At 39.0% G+C, this 15,986-nt stretch overlaps 1 protein-coding gene across 1 annotated transcript in view; it reads right to left on the bottom strand.

Annotated features, from left to right (window-relative positions):
• Positions 1–15,986, bottom strand: part of MERTK (MER proto-oncogene, tyrosine kinase) — a 146,641-nt gene that overhangs the window by 40,461 nt on the left and 90,194 nt on the right. The window contains exons 9-10 of the mRNA XM_036873782.1: positions 14,293–14,476; positions 6,747–6,898 (exon numbers count right to left, since the gene is read on the bottom strand). Of these exons, the coding sequence (XP_036729677.1) occupies positions 6,747–6,898; positions 14,293–14,476 (336 nt within the window). The remainder of the gene's footprint in view (positions 1–6,746; positions 6,899–14,292; positions 14,477–15,986) is intronic.

Here is a 15,986-nt window from a genome sequence, read left to right as displayed (position 1 = left end):
CTCAATAGATGCAGAAAAAGCTTTTGACAAAATTCAACACCCATTTATGATAAAAACTCTCCAGAAAGTGGGCATAGAGGGAACCTACCTCAACATAATAAAGGCCATATATGACAAACCCACAGCAAACATCATTCTCAGTGGTGAAAAACTGAAAGCATTTCCTCTAAGATCAGGAACGAGACAAGGATGTCCACTCTCACCACTATTATTCAACATAGTTTTGGAAGTCCTAGCCATGGCAATCAGAGAAGAAAAAGAAATAAAGGGAATACAAATTGGAAAAGAAGAAGTAAAACTGTCACTGTTTGCAGATGACACGATACTATACATAGATAATCCTAAAGATGCCACCAGAAAACTACTAGAGCTAATCAATGAATTTCATAAAGTTGCAGGATACAAAATTAATGCACAGAAATCTCTTGTATTCCTCTACACTAACAACAAAAGATCAGAAAGAGAAATTAAGGAAACAATCTCCTTCACCATTGCAACAAAAAGAATAAAATATCTAGGAATAAACCTACCGAAGGAGGTAAAAGACCTGTACTCAGGAAACTATAAGACACTGATGAAAGAAATCAGAGATGACACAAACAGATGGAGAGATATACCATGTTCTTGGATTGGAAGAATCAATATTGTGAAAATGACTATACTACCCAAAGCAATCTACAGATTCAATGCAATCCCTATTATATTACCAATGGCATTTTTTACAGAACTAGAACAAAAGATCTTAAAATCTGTATGGAGACACAAAAGACCCCGAATAGCCAAAGCAATCTTGAGAGAAAAAAACGGAGCCAGAGGAATCAGACTCCCTGACTTCAGACTATACTACAAAGTTATAGTAATCAAGACACTATGGTACTGGCACAAAAACATAAATATAGATCAATGGAACAGGATAGAAAGCCCGGAGATAAACACACGCACATGTGGTCAACTAATCTATGACAAAGGAGGCAAGGATATACAATGGAGAAAACACAGTCTCTTCAATAAGTGATGCTGGGAAAACTGGACAGCTACATGTAAAATAATGAAATTAGAACACTCCCTAACACCATACACAAAAATAAACTCAAAGTAGATTAAAGACCTAAATGTAAGACCGGACACTACAAAACTCTTAGAGGAAAACATAGGAAGATCACTCTTTGACATAAATCACAGCAAGATCTTTTTTGACCCACCTCCCAGAGTAATGGAAATAAAAACAAAAATAAACAAATGGGACCTAATGAAACTTAAAATCTTTTGCACAGCAAAGGAAACTATAAACAAGACGAAAAGATAACCCTCAGAATGGGAGAAAATATTTGCAAACGAATCAAGGGACAAAGGATTAATCTCCAAAATATAACAGCTCATGCAGCTCAAAATTAAAAAAACAAACAACCCAATCTAAAAATGGGCAGAAGAGCTAAATAGACATTTCTCCAAAGAAGACATACAGAACATACAGATGGACAAGAGGCACATGAAAAGCTGCTCAACATCACTAATTACTAGAGAAATGCAAATCAAAACTACAATGAGGTATCACCTCACACTGGTTAGAATGGGCGTCTTCAGAAAATCTACAAACTATAAATGCAGGAGAGGGTGTGGAGGAAAGGGAACCCTCTTGCACTGTTGGTGGGAATGGAAATTGATACAGCCACTATGGAGAACAGTATGGAGGTTCCTTAAAAAACTAAAAATAGAATTACCATATGACCCAGCAATTCCCCTACTGGGCATATACCCAGAGAAAACCATAATTCAAAAAGACACATGCACCCCAATGTTCACTGCAGCACTATTTACAATAGCCAGGTCATGGAAGCAACCTAAATGCCCACTGACAGACGAATGGATAAAGAAGATGCGGTACATATATACAATGGAATATTACTCAGCCATAAAAAGGAACGAAATTGGGTCATTTGTAGAGATGTGGTTGGACCTAGAGAGTCATACAGAGTGAAGTAAGTCAGAAAGAGAAAAACAAATATCATATATTAACACATATATGTGGAATCGAGAAAAACGGTACAGATGAACCAGACTGCAAGGCAGAAATAGAGGCACAGATGTAGAGAACAAATGTATGGACACCAAGGGGGGAAAGCGGGGGTGGTGCTGGTGGTGCGATGCATTGGGAGATTGGGATTGACATTTACACTAATATGTATAAAATAGATAACTAATAAGAATCTGCTGTATTAAAAAAATAAAATAAAATTCAAAAATAAATAAATAAATAAAACTACTTAGGCTAAAAAAAAAAAAAAAAAGAATATGGCCCATTTTATTGCCTCAAATAACAGTAACCTTCAGTAGGGAAAGAAGTACCCCATGTGACAACAAACTTGTTCAAAAGGGCTTCAAATGCACAATCATCAGTGTAAAACCCTCACATCTTACTCTTGAAACCTGTCCTGTTTTCACTTCTTTCTGCTAAGAGGCCACGCTGTTGAATTTGAACAAGAGACACTGTACTGTGAAGAAAGCCAAGGGCACCTGGAGAAGAGTAGTGGGGCTCTGAAAAGCACTGGCTTTGGAGTCAGTCAGACCTGGGTTCTTATTTCAATGCTGCAATTCTAAGCTGTGTGACTCTGGGTAAGTTACTCAATGTCTCTGAGTTTCAGTTTCCTCAAATGAAAATGGAGAAAATAGTACCTTTCTCACAGCGTTTTTGTAAGGGTTAAATGAGGCCTTTTATGTAAAACACTTGGCACAGGGTCTGTAAGTAATCAACACTGTAAGTAACTGATGATGGTTATTATTATTCCTACATTCCTATAGCACCTGTAAGGTGCTGTATTTTGATCTTCTTTCCCTATAACTGTAAGGCTCTAGGATAGAACTGAGCGAGTAGTATCTTTCAAGTCTTGGTGCACTAGAGAAAATAACCAAGGTTGTCTAGTTCCCAAACCAAGAATTTTATTTGACCCATTCATGGAGTTGCTCTTCATCGTAGCTTTCTCTTCCAGGCAAAAGGTACCATTCTTGATGGATCCTTGGGTTTCAGAAATGTTTCAGACCCCTGTCTGGCCTGTCTCACAAGAACCCCACCTGTTCTTTTTACCTTAAAATGACACTAGCTCGCATGCTCTGCCCTCCTGTGACAGTGAGTGAGAGGGAGAAATGAGGAAAGGGAAGAGGCAGTGGGCACATCTACCCTCCAGGCATGCAGCTTGCTAGGAGGCAGGGGTCTGGGCCCAAGGAAGGAAGCCTTGAGTGCACTGTGGCTTCCCTGTGTCTTTAAAGAAGCTGGTTCTACATGTCATGTCTCTTGGCCCATCATAATTGGCTATGAAACTTCCTTCTGATCAAAGATCTCCACCCTTTCCAAACACAGTTAAACCAGCATTAGAGCCCCAATCCCAAAACAATGAGCTCTACAAGAATGACACGTATAAAAATGAGTCTCTGTCTAAGGTTCGGGCAAATCTCGGTCAAAGGTAAACAGATTTATTTATTGCAGAACACTGGAGAACCTTGAACTTGCCAGTATACACTGCGGGTCTTCCAGAAGGGGGTATAATACTCAGTATTTTATAAACTTATCTGCTCACTGAATTCTCACAGGTCTACTGACACTTTATGGGAATGGGACAAGAAATACCAGTCCACACTCATCAAAAGACTGTCCCATTCAGAGAGAGAAATTCTCCTGCTGGTTCAGATGTCAGCCAGGTCCATACATCAAGTTCATAGTGCCATAAATGCCTACAGAGCAAGTTTAAGGTCCTGTGTTCAGATGGTACAAAGATGAGCAAGGCACAGCTCCAACTTCAAGGAGAACAGATTTTACTTGATCCTGACCTTTGTATTTTAAGCTTTGATTTGGAAGGCAAGGGATAGCAAGAAAAAGAGAGTGAAAACACATTGATGACTTCATCAAGATACAGTAAATGTCCATACAGTAAATACCAGGAGTTTCTTAGTCTGAGAGTGACACACAGTTGTAGGATACTGAAGGTACAAATTTTGAAAACTAAATTTCCAGCAAACTGTAATAACCCACCCAAAGACGACTTCAAGAAAGTTCTGAAATTCCATACAAAAAAACCCTCCCTTATTAGAGTAATAAATAAGAATATCTTCCAAAAATATCCAATTTCATCACCTTACATAAAGAAGATGTAGCTTTAGTAACAGTTTTCTTTCTTTTTTAAAAAATATTTATTTTATTTTTATTTATTTGGCTGCACTGGGTCTTAGTTACTGTGTGCGGGATCTAGTTCCCTGACCAGGGATCAAACCCAGGCCCCCTGCATTGGGAGCGTGGAGTCTTAACTGCTGGACCACCAGGGAAGTCCCCAGTAACAGTTTTAAAATGAAAATGAAAGGACGATTTCGAGAGGAAGTTGTGTCTAACTCTTGCCCATTGGAAAAGAAGGGAGTTTAGGGAACCGAAGTGATGGGTACAGAGGTCATTTCAAGCTTCACTTTGGAAGGGGGTTTTAGGCTCCTCCCGGGCTGAGCTTCTCTTCAGTGTTCTTATTTGTCTCCAGCTGCGCCTGGTGAGCTGGGAGCTTAGCGGCCTCAGAGAATGTTACCCAAAGTAAAGTGAGCCACTAAGTCTTCTGTTGTCACAAGACTGTCATGATGCGCAGAGCAGAGCATGAGTACAACGCAAATGACCTTCCTGCTGGGATGATCTAGCATCTCCAAGGAGGTAATGACTGGAAAGGTCACAGCCCTAACTGTGGCGGTATCGTTCTCACTACAGAGGGGAGCATTCTGAACAAAGGGCAGAGAGAATGCAAGGCTGGGTGTTAATGGCACATGTGTGTTAGGGTCCTTGGCCACGTCATGTCATTTGTAAGGCTTTCATCACTCCTGCCCTTCAGCACGCCTCAGCTTCAGGGGTCCCCCCCTAAAGAAGTATCTTTCACCCACACCAGGGGAGAAGGAGAAAGGATGACCTGCAGCTCTTTAAAGAAACTGGTTTGTTTCTACATCACTCAAGTGTCTGCTGAGAATCGCTATCTTCCGCCAGCCAAAGTTCCTACTGAATCAGAATGCAATCACTGGACCTTCATGTATCTCTACTAAGAATGTAGTATTGTAAGCAGGAGCCATCCTCTAAGAGAGGCATTTGATTCCCCTGACTCGGACAGTGTGCAAATGTGATCAATAGGCACCTTGCACAAATGCTCTGAGACAAAAGACCAGGAAATGAGAGACTTCTTATCTCATAGCTGCAACTCTCTTAAGCAGGGTTTTTTTTTTTTTTTTTTTTTTTTTTTAAAATATATATATTTTATTTATTTATTTATTTATTTATTTATTTATGGCTGTGTTGGGTCTTCGTTTCTGTGCAAGGGCTTTCTCCAGTTGCGGCAAGCGGGGGCCACTCTTCATCACAGTGCGCGGGCCTCTCACTATCACGGCCTCTCTTGTTGCGGAGCACAGGCTCCAGACGCGCAGGCTCAGTAATTGTGGCTCACGGGCCTAGTTGCTCCGTGGCATGTGGGATCTTCCCAGACCAGGGCTCGAACCCGTGTCCCCTGCATTGGCAGGCAGACTCTCAACCACTGCGCCACCAGGGAAGCCCTTAAGCAGGGTTTTGACTGGTACAAATAGCATCCTTTTATCATCTACTATGAGGCCGAACAAACCATGGATTTCTAAGCTCTCTTCCTTTTCCATCACTACTGCTTCTGACAGTCTGCTTCCTGATAGGTAAACTGAGGCAGGAAAAGAAAAAAAATAAATTCAAATTGTTCTTTTGGAAGACAGCAGTTTTGGTAAAAGCCGGGTGATATGAGGTTAAAAGTGACCGACACAAAGCCTGGACATCATCAGTCAGTGCAGCTGTTCACCCCGTTCCTCTCTCATGCCAAGAAATTGTAACTTTCCTGTGATGCGCCCTACAGATGCCATGAGGATGCTGAAGTCTGACCTGTTACCAGGGTTAGATCAGTGAGGACTGTAATAGCACAAAAGAAGCATGCTTTCCGCAATGGCGGTAAAGAAGAGACAGTCCTGAGGATAAAGCCAGTGCGTCTGCTCTTCTACAGATACTCTGTGTCATGAGAAGTCAGTGTCACCTCAACCCTCTTCCTTTCGCAAGTGGGAAAGGGGCCTGTCTGGGAGCTGCCCACCTAACCACAGTCAGCTGTCCCCCTCACCACTTCTGTCTTGGGTCAGATGTTCCCACCATCTTTAGACCTCTCAGCAATCAAAATCAGATGGCCCTCTGGGCTTGACTGGAGTCACGTCTAACAAAGCTGTGCTATATACAGTACGTCCTACAGGGCTGTGCCAATCCACCTGCTTGCCTGCTCAGCCCTCTCCTTCGGGCTCTAGTTACTCTTGCCATCCGCTATGAGGCTGGGGGTCTTCCCTGACAATCACCTTCTGGAATTTCCAAGAGGTTATGAATTGCAGGACCGCTAAGCCCGGTAACCCCTCTGAGTAGTTCACACTGTCTTCCTCAAAGAGTCTAAGTTCCCTGAAGGCAAGAATCAGGTGACAACAGAGGATGAGTTCTATTCACATTGACTAATGAAATAAATGAATGGATGAAGAGTGAGTGAGGAAAGCCCCAAAGATTTCTTGGAATTTTGTTAAATTTTCAGGCACTTCTAATGTTTACTACATTGTTTATCTCCCATTGAAAGGTGCCTTGCCTAACCCAATAATATCAGGCCTTTTCACGACAAAAGGAAAGCTCCTAAAGCAGTATTAAATCAGCAAATCCAAGAAGACAAGTGCACTCTGTTAAAGTTCAGACTTACGGACGTCTCTGCATTCTGCCACACGTGAGAGATCCGGTAGCCCACCAGTTCCCCATCCTGCCGCTTAATTGGAGGCTTGATCCATTTGACATCCACCTTGTTGCTAGACTCATTCAGAAACATAGTGACATTCACAGGTGCTACGGACGGGGCTACAAAAGAGAAAGGAGAGAAGGATGAGGAAGTACGAAGAAAGGCACATAGAGAGTCATTCTCTTCTTGGTTTTTGTACGTTTGATTTTTTAGTTTTCTATGCAAAGCACTCAAATGAGACTGAGATTAATAGTGGACTTTCATACAGTTCTATGAAGATTTATTAAGATATGGTATGTAAGTGCTTAGCACAGTGTCTAGTTCATCGTAGGCACTCAGAAAATGTTAGTTCTTCTCATTTTCCAACGCTTCCGTCATGATAAAATCTCTTCCATGTCACCTTTATTTAAAAAAAAAAATAGTGGACTTCCACCTTCTTTTCAATCGAGGACCATTAAGATATCATGAGTTTAAAAAAGTAAGCTTCGTGTCTAAGATTCCAAACAAAATGATCCCTGCGTTTCCTCAAGATGTTTAGTGACAGGCTGGTAAGCAAAGCAGTCTGAGCAAGAAATAGGAAATGCAGAAATAGGTTTTGTCTTGTTGCATATAATCTTTGCTCTTTTTAGGCTCTGTGAGCTCTGAAATATATTTTTGGGCTACTTTAGTGTGTTTGACAAGACAGCTTGATATTTCTATCAAACAAATGACTTTCATATTGCAACAATCTTTGTAAGAACCACTCAAATAAAATTCTCTTAAAAAGGCCACACATACACACAAAAAGTAAGCACTATGGACCTACAGATGATCATACTAAGCGAAGTCAGACAAAGACAAATATAATATGATATCACTTATATGTGGAATCTTTAAAAATGATACAAATGAACTTATTTATAAAACAGAAACAGACTCACAGACAGAAAACAAACTTATGGTTACCAAAGGGGAAAGGAGGGGGAGGGATAAATTAGGAGTTTGGGATTAACAGATACAAACTACTATATATAATATAGATAAACAACAAGGACCTACTGTATAGCACAGGGAACTATATTCAATATCTTGTAATAAACTATAATGGAAAAGAATCTGAAGAAGAATATATAACTGAATCACTTTGCTGTACACCTGAAACTAACACAACATTGTAAATCAACTCTACTTCAATAAAAGTTTTTTAAAAAAGTACACCCTTTCCAAACTAAAACAACAAAGAAGTGGAAGACAGGGAAGGAGGTAGGTAGAGCTCACGGACTCCTCTTGGGGGAGCAAAACACACACAACTCCAAGAGGATTCTCCAGTAGACACCTGTGCAGCAGAAGGTCAAGAAGGCCAGCTGGGGATCAGTTCTATGTCATTTGAGCTGTACAAGGCAGGGAACACTGCTGATCTCAGAAGGAAGCCACGTTTTAAAGTCCAGAGCCAGCTTACTAATGATCTGAACAGAGCTAATCAGTGAATAAGTTTAAACATGTATGTGTATGTGTGCGTGTGTGCATGTGTGTGTGTGTGTGTGTAAGATACCTCATGAATGAAGATCAGAGGGTCAAATACTATTTGCTGGGTTAGGTGACAAAGTGTAGAATTTAGCACTGGTTTTCACTCTCTGGTTTATAGTAAATTCTACACAAGCCACATATTCACTTTATGTCAAAATGTCTATATACAAGGATAATAAGAGTTAAAGCACTTTTTAGAAAAAGTATGTATGTGGGTACAGTATGTGTACAAAATAATTTGGGAAACAAGTCAAGATCACAACTACATTCTTTTTTGGGAGGGAAGAACTTGACTGTAGCTATTAAAACTGAAAAAAATATGCCTCTTGACCAATATTTTCTTTCCATGAATTTAATCTAGAAAAATTCTCCTGTAGGTAGTGTTATATTCATTGAAGCATAATAGTGATAGAAAGGAATAAATGTAATGTTCAGTCAATAATTACGATATAATAAATTCTGATAATTTTCCAGTGGAATAGTCACTACCCCCCACTGAAAAGAATTTGCGAGACCATGTAAATTGATATGAAAGAATATCTAACGGTGGGGGGGGGGAATAAAACTGCAAAAAAGTACGTATCAATGATCCATTTTAGAAATTAAAAAATAAGTATTTTACATATAGGAAGAGTAAATATGCAATAATATACACCAAACTGTTGTTGTATTTGTGTTTAGGGGAGATTAAATTGTATATTTCTGATATATCTGAAAGGGAAACAAAAGGGCACTATAACCTCTTTGTCTCTGCTGATTCCAGGAGCAGTAATCATGAAGTTAGAGCAAATTTCAGCTTAGGAAATATATAGCTAAAGCTGTACCTATGAAACGAGTCACACAGTAGAATTTACAGGGAAACACAGCTGACTCAACATGTCTTTATGTCTATTCCCTCCTAAAACCCCTCTATGATGACAATAAGAAATTTAAAACAGTATGAACTCACAGGGTACAGAGGAGCCAACAGTGGAAGAGAAATGCCAACATACATATGAAAGCTGAAAAGCAGAGTAAGAAGGCGTAATTAACTCAGTAAGCTGATTCTCCCCAAAGAACCACAGAGAGGCTCAGAAGTGGAGGGCCCAGGGACCAGAGTGGGGATTAAAACTGGAAGATTGAAAGTTTGATCAGGAAGTAGCCCTCGAGATCCTTCTAACTTATTCCCACACACAACTGGCAGGTATCCCTCAAATTCCCACAGGAGACAGGATGCTTTATTCTCTGAACTGAAAAGCTACTGGACTTGGGGCACCAGTAGAATGGAGGCACGATGAGGGGCTGACAACTAGGGAAATAAGTGGAAGTTCGTACACTGACTGAGGGGGACTCCACCTCTGGCTCCTCCCCACCTGATCTTAGAGCATCAGCAGCTGTGTTCATATTCCTGAGGCAGCAGACAGGAGACTCAATTCTAGAGGAAGTAAGTGGCTCCAGGGGAAAGAAAGCCAATATTGACACTTGGGGGTATCCAAACTAAAACACTTAGGTCGCTGCCCAATCACCTGACAGTGAAGCCTACAAGCCCCACCCACGCTCACAGAGCTTCCCATCAATCGCTGGTTCTTCACTCTTCAATAGGAGAGACGGTGGGAGATCAGAAGAGGCTGGGGAGGCCTCCTTCATGAATGTCAGGGACCAGAACAAAACACAGGACAGAGCACTCAGAGGAGGCAGAGACAATGTAGGGAACTAGAGAAAACTAAAACACAAACAAACAAAACCAATAATTAACATACCCAAAGATAAGAAAAGGCTCTCATAATTGAGAACTGGAAAAAAACTGTCAATGAAAAATAAAATTATTCTTATATATTATATTGCCAATTTCAATAAAGTATTCAATAGAAGAATTAGAAGATAAATCAAGTAAATCTCCAAAAGAAAAATAGAATAAAAATTTTAAAAAAGAGGCCAATTTGAGGGAAAAAAAATTGAGTAAGCAATTAAAGAGTTTCAACAAATGTCTAATACAGTTATCTGGAAAGAAAAATAGAAGAACATTTTTAAAGGAAAAAATGTATAAGAAAAAGTCTCAAAACCAAAGCATTTGCATTCCTAGATTGAATGCCTATGATGATGAATGAAACAAATTCCACATCACAGCTCATTACAGCGCCATGATTAAAGAGAAAAGATATTAAAAAAAATTAAAGGGGGCTTCCCTGGTGGCGCAGTGGCTGAGAATCTGCCTGCCAATGCAGGGGACACGGGTTCGAGCCCTGGTCTGGGAAGATCCCACATGCCGCGGAGCAACTGGGCCCATGAGCCACAATTACTGAGCCTGCGCGTCTGGAGCCTGTGCTCCGTAACAAGAGAGGCCGCCGTAGTGAAAGGCCCGTGCACCGCAATGAAGAGTGGCCCCCGCTTGCCACAACTAGAGAAAGCCCTCGCACAGAAACGAAGACCCAACACAGCCATAAATAAATAAATTTAAAATAAGTTTAAAAAAAAATTAAAACTAAAAAACAGTTCACCTAGAAAACTCAAGTTATCAAAATTCTCTACAATGACACATGAAGCTAAAAAACAATGCAGAAATACTTTTAAAATTTTGAGGGAAAATCATTTCCAACCTAAAATTCTCTATTAGGAAAAATTACCAATCCAGTATGACAAACAGACATGCAAGGTCCCATAGTTTTTATTTATGTATATATTCTCTCTAGAGCTAACTGAGAAGGTGCTCCATGAGAATGAGAGACAGTAAACCAAGAAAGACAAACGCCCAGGAGACGGCAAAGGAATCACTAGGATGACTCTGGAGGAAGACAGGAAAAGAACCACATGAAAAAATTTAAGATAAGAGTGTCTGGGCCTCACTCAGGGCCAGGAATAGTGTCTGTTCCCATCAATCAGCCTGGAAAATCTAATGATTCAAGGAGCACTGGGTAGAGTACACATAATTGTTTTGTCTCAATTGTGGGTAATAGTTGACCCTAGATGAAGCACTGCTCTGGTCCAGCCTAACAAATACTAAAAGCAATGTCCAAAAGGATCAGTCTTTTCCCATTAGCTTAACTGTGACCCCAAACAAAGCTCAATATTCATAAGAATACAAAAATATCTAGCACTCAACAAGGTAAAATTCACAATGTCAGGAATCCAACCAAAGATTACCAGACATGTAGAAAAACTGGAAAGTACTCTCCACAATAGGAATATAAATGAATCAATCAAAACCACTCCAGAAATAAGACTGATGTTAGAATTAGCAGACAAGGACATTAAAACAGTTATTATAACTGTATTCCATATGGTCCAAAAGTTAAGTAGAGACAGGAAAGATACAAAAAAAGACAAAAATTACAATGTGAGAGTTGAAATATACACTAGATAGAATTAATGGCAGATTAGATACTGCACAAGAAAAGATTAGTGAATTTGAGGACATAGTAATAGAAACTACCCAAAATTAAACACAAGGAGAAAAGCAGGGAAAAAAGTAATAGCATCAGTGAATTATGGATAACTTCAAGTGATATGATACATGGGTAACTGGAGTCCTCAAAGGAGAGGAGAGGTGGGAACAGAAAAAATATTTGAAGAAGCAATGGCCAACATTTTCCAAATGTGATGCAAACTATAGACATGCAGACCTCATAAGTTCAATGAACCCCAAGCCCAATGGATATAAAGAAAATTACACCAAGGCACATCATAATTAAATTGCTCAAAATCAAATACAAAAGGAAAACCAGAGACATAAGACACATTATACACAGAGGAATAAATTAAGAATTACCACAGATCTGTTATCAGAAACAATGCAAGCAAGAAGACAGTGGAGTAACCTAGAACTCTATACCTAATAAAAATATCTTACAAAATGAAGGCCAAAGAAACCCCTCAAAAGTAAAATAAAGATTTCTTTCAGACATACAGAAGCTGAATTTCTCATCGAGATTCACACTACAAGAAGTAATGAAGAATCCTTTAGGAAGAAGGAAAATAATACCACATGGTAATATGTACAGATTTACACCAAAAAAATGAATAACATTAGAAATGGTAACTACCATTTGGGTAAATACCAACTGAGTAAACATAGGTTTTTTATAATTATATAAATCACTCTAAAAGATTATGACTATTTGAACAAAAATAATAACAATCTAGTGTGGGTTTATAACATATGTAAAAGTAAAATGAGTGACAACAATAGCATAAATATCTGGAGAAGAAAAATGAAAGTATACTATTTTAAGGTTCCTATACTATACCTGAAGTGGTATAACATCACTTGAAGGTATATAGTAATAAGTTAAACCTGTATACTATAAACCCTAAAGCAACCATTGAAAGAACAGAAAAAAAGAGTTATGGCTAATAAGTCAAAAAGGAGATAAAATAGAATAAAAACATTCAATTAATCCAAAAGAAGGGGAACAAATTACAGAAAGAGCAAATAGAAGACAGATGTAAATCTACCCATATGAATGATATCATTACATTTTAATGGATTAAATACCCCAATTTAAAGGCAAGGATTGTGAAGTAAAGTACTGCCTACATGAAATACCCATTGAATATAAAGATACAAGTAAGTTAAAAATAAGTATGAATAAAAGATACACCATGTAATCAAAAGAAAGAGTAAAATGGCTATATTAATATCGATAAAATAGATTTCACAGAATATAATATTACCAAAGATAAAGAAAATAATTTCATAATGATAAAGTGGCCAATTTATTAGGAGAGCATAGTAATATTACACAGTTATGCACAAAATAACAGAACTTCAAAATATGTGAACAGCTAGAACTACAAATAGAAATAGATAAATTCACAGTTATAACTACAGATTTCAATGCACCCGTCTAAATAACTGATAGAAAAAGGAGGCATAAAATCAATAAGTATACAATTTGAAAAACACTGTCAACTAACTTGACCAAGTTGACATTTATAGAACACTCCATCTAATAAGAGCAGAATACACATTCTCAAGTACACATGGAACATTTATCAAGATAGACCATGTTCTGGGCTGTAAAATGAGTCTCGATACATTTCAAAGGATTCAAGTGATATGAATTATGTTCTTTGGCCCCAACAGAATGAAATTAGAAATCACTAATACAAATATTTGGAAACTACGTTAGACACCTAAGTAACTCATGGGTTAAAGAAGAAATCAAAACAGAAACCAGAAAGTTTTTTGAACTGAATGAAAATGAAACACCATATAAAAATTGTTCTCAGAGGCTTTTCTTCCTCATTTAAGATATTTTACAATCTTGGCACTAGTTTCATTTGTTCAAGGATTAAGCCCTAACAATTTATGACCTAGACCTGTCCCACCGTCTGTATTAAAATTGGAGCACTGATTATGTAAGGCTGGAGTTAAGGGCAGGAAAGAGGTTCTGAGTAATCCAGAGCTCTAAATTGGGAAATAATGGAAACCGGACAATTCAAATCTAACATAACTACAATATTCACTCCAATATTCATAGAAGAAATACAAACTCTTGGAAATCAAAAGCAGCACACAGAAATGAAAGTTTACAGATGTAAATAAAATTTGCTATAAGAAAATAATGTAGAGACAACAGTACCTACTTCATATGATTGCTATGAGGAGCTAATGAAATAATGCATGTAAAGTACCTAAGATGGTCCCTGGCATGTAGTAGGTGCTTATTGAACATTAGCCACTTTCACGTTTATTAGCTTTCTTAAGTTTGATGCTATGAGTAATAACTTTCACATATTTATATTTTAATTAAAATAATATATGCTATAAAGAGTGTGCTACTATTAATATCTTCCTATGTAAAAGAAAATATTCCCTATACATAGCAAGTATAAGGTTTGTCACTAAACCCTTTTCAATTATAGAAGGAAACATCTTTCCCATTTTCACTGGTCACCTCCATAAAATTATCCTCCAGAGACAAAGGCCACACAAAGAAAAAGTTAAACTCTGAATCAGGCCACTGGGAAGGATTTGTTTCATCACATGCCATCGGGCACAATATGCATTCTGAACCCCAGGAATTACCTCTTTCGGTCGTGCTGGCCAGAATCCAAGGGCTCACTGCAGACCAGCCGACTTCATTCATGCAGGACACACCGATGCTGTAATTCGCCAGAGCCTGCAGCTGCTCGATTTGATACAGATGTGGTGAAGCAGATGTGTTAAAAATCATGACTGAGCCATGACTCAGTGGCTCAACTTCCTCGACCTAAATGAAGAGTAAAATTGTGGACCAGGCGTTAGTAAGGGGGTAGGAATGTCAGACTTGGGGCATTCATGCATTCGGTGTACATGGCCCTTCCTCTCCACTGAGGGGAAGTACCTGCTTCCTTTCGGGCCACACCTTAAATTTCCCACCAGGATCACTGTGTATTACTCATGCTACTCACTTGTGCAACAATTGAGGACCTGATGAAAAATGCCTAAAATAAGTGTTCTCACTCCGGCAGGTCACAGAGCAAATAATCGTCATCATAACATTATAATTATTCTACATTATAATATAACTTATAATAAAAGTAGCTCTTCCTCTCTCAGAATCACTTCAGTTCTTGATCTTTTTTTTCAGCTGTTTCACAGAATATGCAGTAAAGACAAGGGACATCGTATGTGGGGCAAAACCTGAAATATTTACTGTCTGACCCTTTAGAGAAAATATTTCCCAAATCCTACTTTAGAAGACGAGATACTTAATTTTTTAAAAAAAATCTGTATTTCTTTTCATTATGTCTCCTGAGGAATTTTGCTCTTGCCTTGAGGCTAATTTTAGCATGTCCTTTATTCTTACCCTCCAATTCCCACTCACATACAGATTCAACTCCAAAAGCAAACATAGATAGTGTAGATTTTATGGCATTTTTTGGTGGGGAGATATAGGAGAGGGTCATGTGCATCTCACCCAACAAGCTTTTCTCCAAATCTTTTGAAAACCCATCAGCTCTTTCCCCTGAGTCCTTGTACCTCATCTTTCTCTCCATAAACTCCACCAGTCTCTCCACATCCCTCTCCAGATGTCTTCTGTATGCACAGGCAAGAGAGAGGGATTCCCAGCAAAATTCAGTCTTATGCTAAACTTCCAGCTTTTCCCTTAAGGAAACCTCTTATCTGGGAATGGGGATCATGGAGAGTTTTCTCTCACTGTATATTTTTCACAACTTTTTAAAAAAAATTAATTGATTAATTAATTAATTAATCAATTAATTTATGGCTGTGTTGGGTCTTCGTTTCTGTGCGAGGGCTTTCTCTAGTTGTGGCAGGCGGGGGCCACTCTTCATCGCGGTGCGCGGGCCTCTCACTATCGCGGCCTCTCCTGTTGCGGAGCACAGGCTCCAGACGCGCAGGCTCAGTAATTGTGGCTCACGGGCCCAGCCGCTCCGCGGCATGTGGGATCCTCCCAGACCAGGGCTTGAACCCGTGTCCCCTGCATTGGCAGGCAGATTCTCAACCACTGTGCCACCAGGGAATCCCACAACTTCTAAAATATGTTGTACTTATAAAATCAGAAAGACAAAAATAGTATTGGACAAAACAGAAGCCACCAAAAACAATTTGGGGGAAAAAATCTTAAACCCACAAAATAATATTTCTGATAATAATGGGCTTGCAATTATGGGGTGTGGAAACACAATGCTGTTATTTCAGGATATGTATGTTTGCAATTTAGGTCAAGGGGCCACAAATCAACATTTTGGAATTCCAAATCCCCTAGTGGATACCAT

This window comes from Balaenoptera musculus, chromosome 13 (genome assembly GCF_009873245.2).
Source record: "Balaenoptera musculus isolate JJ_BM4_2016_0621 chromosome 13, mBalMus1.pri.v3, whole genome shotgun sequence".
Lineage (NCBI taxonomy): Eukaryota > Metazoa > Chordata > Mammalia > Artiodactyla > Balaenopteridae > Balaenoptera > Balaenoptera musculus.
This window is presented reverse-complemented; position numbering and strand designations above follow the sequence as displayed.